Source organism: Penaeus monodon, chromosome 35 (assembly GCF_015228065.2).
Source record: "Penaeus monodon isolate SGIC_2016 chromosome 35, NSTDA_Pmon_1, whole genome shotgun sequence".
NCBI classification, from domain to species: Eukaryota; Metazoa; Arthropoda; class Malacostraca; order Decapoda; family Penaeidae; genus Penaeus; species Penaeus monodon.
The window spans coordinates 7,366,920-7,371,919 of record NC_051420.1 but is presented as its reverse complement, the minus strand read 5'-3'; the positions used below and the strand labels follow the sequence as shown (position 1 = coordinate 7,371,919).

The window sequence follows — 5,000 nt, the reverse complement described above, 5'->3', positions numbered from 1 at the left end:
TCCAGGAAAAAAGAAAGAAAGAAAACTGATAATGAAAAAAATAAATAAGGTAGTAACTTAAATAAATATATATATTTTTTAAACAACAACAACAAAGAAATAATAAACAGAAACACACACTCAGAAAATAGGAAAAAAGAAAAATAAATCCAAAAAATGCAAAGAACTGAAAGAGCAGGCAAAATGCATCGGCAAAAGCTATAACCGAAGTAGTTTACCGCCTTCGCCGCTAGGTGGTCTCGCGCCTGGCGTTCTCCTCTCAGTTCCAAACAAAGCTCTGACCCGGGACCCTGCCGAGCGTAAGTTCATCATTTTTCCCCCATTTTTAAACCGTCATTTGTGGGGTTTTAGTGTGGGCGAGGGTGAGAGGATTAATTAGTGTCGGCGAGGGGAAAGAAATGAAGTTTAATTCTGCGTGTTTGGGTGTCTCGACTGCGCTAGGAATTATGAGTGTCGTTTTCTGAAGCAAAGGTGATTCGGTTATGTCCCTTTTCCTCTCTCGTTTTGCTTTGTGGAAAGGGGGAAAGCAAGGCTGATGTACGCTCCTTATATGGAGTGTCAAGGATTATTACATTTCATTCACCAGCAGCACATATCCAAAAAGATATATCCAAGCGTGTATGTATGCATAAATCTTACTTATTCCACAAATTAGAGAAACAAACATTCGTTAAGTACATTGCTAAAATACAGTAACAAATATAGTAGGTGAAAATTAATAAATAAGAAATAAAATCCCTTGAGATAAAAGGGCTAAAATAAAATTCACATAAAGGTCACTGCCAAGACACGGTTCTTGAATATTGTTGCAAAATAATATGTAACTCGGCTTTGCAAGAAAATGAAATAGTGGGTCGTAGATGCAGATGGACATTGAAAAAGGAGAGAGGGGGGAGAGAGAGAGGGCGAGAAGGAGAGGGAGAAGGAGAGGGAGGGAAGGAAAGGAGAAGGAAAGGGAGGGAGGGAAAAAATGAGAGGGAGAGGGAGGGAGGGAGGGAAAGGGAGAGGAAGGGAAGGAGGAGAAGAAGGAGAGAGAGAGGGAGGGAGGGAGAGAGAGAGGAGAGAGAAGGAAGGGAAGGAAAAGGAGAGGGAGACAGAGATGGAGGGAAAGAAGGAAAGGGAGAGGGAGAGAGTGAGGAAGGGAGAAGGAGAGAGAGAGAGACAGACAGACAGACAGAACAGAGGAGAGTGGTTGATGAATGAGTTGTCAGCAGTGCAGCAAAGAGAAGAATACATCAAAGAAATAGAAAGATAAATGATAGATGAAGAATGAAATAGTGAATTAGGAAGTAATACATCCTGAGAAGTAGGGAGTGGCTTACCAAGAATGAATTACAAGTATGGGGAAAATACGTTATATAACAGAGAGGAAAGTGCATTATTATATATGAATCAGCAGGAGTGGGATGATAAAAAAGTGGTACCGGGAAGACTATATTTAAAACATAAAGAATAATGGTTAATGATGCTTACTTAGTGGGAGTGTGGTACCGGGAAGGATATAATTAGAACGTAAAGGAGGATGACTCATCGCGATTCAGTTAGTGTGACGTGTAACATAAAGAAGAAGGTGTGAAAGGATAGAGAAATGCGAATGATGAATCGGCTAGCGGAAGTACAGCATGAGAAAGAATAGACAAAATATAAAAAAGGCAGAGACCTTTAGGACAAAACAATGAAAACAACCTCTTTACCGTCGTCAGTATCTTCTTCCCTGCCAGTACAATAATCTACATGATCTCCCACAAACACATTTAAACTACCACAAAGGCCATAATCTTCACCAGATCTGAAATCATACATAATTAGAAAAAAATGAAAATAAAAACAGAAAGGAAATGACAATATCACAGCTAAACGGGAAGGGAAATGCAAGAGAGATCGCGAAACACGGTCCTTCTCCTTACCTGAGCGATGTAAGGGCCCCTCCAGCAGATGACGACCTCGCTGTCCGGCTGCGGGGTCGTCCGCGTCGCCAAGAGGGAGCGGGTCACGGGTCCTTTGTCGTCATCCCGAATCCTCCCTTTAGGTCGTCCGTTTATCGCTTTGCTCGTGATGAATTCTGGCTCGGGGGAGGATGCTGGGCTTGTGGCGTCCTGTTGGAGGATGTTGGATGTGCGTCTGACGGGGGATTTCAAAGGGCTTCCTGCTGCGGAGGTCTTGGAGGGCGTCGGCGAGAGAGGCTTCGAAGGGCTTGTTGGGCTCAGGCTTCGGGTCGGCGCGGCTTCGAAGTTCTTCCGGAGGTCTCTGACGGGAGGGATTCTGAGGCCGTCGCTCTGCGGGTCGGCGTCGCTAACGCCTTCTGTGTCAAAGCTGCTGTTGCTCTCCATGTTGGACAGGGTTCTTCTGACGCTCCTCTTGACAGACTGCCTCCGGGGGGTTCCTGTCCCGTCGAGAGACCTCTTCTTCTTCACCGAGTTCCTGGCCGACCTCTTGCGCGAGATGGGCGTCTTGGTTGTGAGCTTCCCGAGCTTATCCTCGCCACTGACGGAGCACAGGAGCTCGAACTTCTCTCGGGTCGCAGCCACTGACCATGTGATCGTGGGCGTCTCATCTATATCATCTTTCACGGGCGTGGGAGCACAGGTATTGCCCTCCTCTTTCCGCCGATCGCCCCCGCCCCCACCCGAAGCCCCCCTTTTCGAAATCCTCTGGCTTTCTGAAGGCGCTTTAGGCTTCACCTCTTGTTCCACGATCTCCACCTGACGAGGCTCAAAGAGAGTGCCTGAGCGTGAAGGTCCGCGAACGTGAGAGTTGATATGAGACGAAGCCCCGGCGGCCGCCACGTGATTACGGCTCGGCTCCCTCGATTTTGTAGGGCCTCTTGGACTCGCCGATATTTGATCACTGCGTCCATCATCGTCCTCATGTGCTCGCCTCCTCCCCGCAGACTGTTCTCCCCTCGGGACGCTCGCACTGACTTCGCTGACGCCGTTGGGAAGTCTCTTGTTGGCAGCTGTGCCTGACGTCTTCCTGGAGGCCGGCACGTCAGCGAGAGCGCGAGGCTGAGAATAAAGTCGAGTCAGAGGGCGGTGGCCATTTACAGCTGTCCTCTTGCCTTCGGGTTCAGGGAAAGTATCGGCCATCAGGAAGTTGTCGACCGTATCTGAGTCAGACTGCGAACTCGTTCTAGCCTGGCCGGATAGCCTTCTTAATGGTGGGTGTCCGTTGTTGGCAAGATCCTTCACTTTTGATTCCCCTTTGGTCGTCACACTCCTGGATTCTGGTGCTTGATTTTTTGTACTAGCACTGTCTCTTGATGCATTCTCTTTATTAATCTCCCTCGTTTCTTTATATGTTGCATCATCGCCGACCCGAAGTAAGTAAACTTCTCTCTCTTTTCCATCTCGACTCGATAATCAAGCACATCCTGCAGACTAGCAACATCCTTCCTCATCACGAAAGCGCCGTCAGTATCATCGACATCACCGTCTTCCTGAACTTCCGTAACTTCTGTAACTTCCTCCTCACTCACTCTATCCTTCGCCTCTTCTTCTCCTTCTCCTTTAGCATTCTCCGTGTCTCCTTTCTTCCCCTCTTCGTCCCTCGCGTCCTCCTCGTTCCTAGAAGAGTCCTTTTCGGGCGTAGGATACAGGGTGAGGCCGGAGCGCTGTTCGGCGGGCGTCATCTTGATAACCTCATCGGATAACGTATTGATCCAACGCATCATTTCTTCCCGGGAACCAAGCTGGGGCGAGGAGAGGGAACTTGTGTCGATTAAGAGGGAAGTGGCAACAAGTCACTTGATTTATTTCTATTTCGTCTTTATTTCTATTACATTGTCAATTTAGTTTTGTTAGGTTTTCACATGAGGCAAATATATGCATGTTATGTAAGTGTGCTTCTGTTTGATAAGGTGATAAAAGAGTATTCAGTTTCATAATTTCTGTTGTCGGTCTTGACACCTGTAGATCTGCATATAACTATATGTACTATATATATACACATATATATCATATGGATATATTTTATATGTTTAGCGCTCCTACACACACACACACACACACACACACACACACACACACACACTATTTATATATTCATCTGTAAACGGAAATCCAAACGCGAATACACATAATACCAATAACAATCTTCACATTGCCAACACCACCAGGCAAGCATTTCGACAACACACACACAAATACACATACAAAACACCTGTTATTCCGTACCTTGATGAGCATCATGCACCTCGACCCACGATTGAGGGTGAGAGCGTGAGCATGAGCGCCCCCTAGCACCGGCATCACGGAGAGGCCATAGAGACTAATTCTGGTTGACGGAGCAGAGGATTTCGGCATAAACGCCAACACGTGGCCGTCCCTCACTTCAATTCGGCGGGAGTTCAGGCGCCCGCTCAGGCTGCCCGCCATCTCGGCCTGGCCTGTGGAGGGGGGGGGGTGGGGTGAGTATGATAGAGGGGGTACAGGCGAGGTGTGTGTGTGTGTGTGTGTGTGTGTGTGTGTGTGTGTGTGTGTGTGTGTGTGTGTGTGTGTGTGTGTGTGTGTGTGTGTGTGTGCGTTCGTGTGTGTTTGTGTGTATGCGTGTTTTAGTAAGCATATAGAAACATAAATTCATCAGCATTGGCTGTTTCTGCGCGTCACTACTACAACAATAACAAACACACATTAAAAAAAAAAAAAAAAAAAAAAAAAAAAAAATATATATATATATATATATATATATATATATATATATATATATTTTTATATATATATATATATATATATATATATATATATATATATATATATATAAGCTGTAACGGGGATTTAATATAGCCCTTTTGCCTCATCAGTAAGATATCCATGGTGTTCTTGCCAGAGTGATGAACGATATTCCTTTCGCATCAAAGTTAATCACACACGCACACATATCCATTTCTGTCTATCTCTATCTGTCTGTCTGATTACCCCCATCCCCCTCCCCTCTCTCTCGTTCTCTCTCTCTCTCTCTCTCTCTCTCTCTCTCTCTCTCTCTCTCTCTCTCTCTCTCTCTCT

General features: G+C 46.0%; 1 protein-coding gene across 1 annotated transcript in view; it reads right to left on the bottom strand.

The window, feature by feature from the left end:
• LOC119595033 (ankyrin-2-like) overlaps positions 1-5,000 on the bottom strand; it is a 50,058-nt gene that overhangs the window by 4,948 nt on the left and 40,110 nt on the right. The window contains 4 exon segments of the mRNA XM_037944160.1: positions 219-290; positions 1,908-3,313; positions 3,316-3,688; positions 4,173-4,384. Of these exon segments, the coding sequence (XP_037800088.1) occupies positions 219-290; positions 1,908-3,313; positions 3,316-3,688; positions 4,173-4,384 (2,063 nt within the window).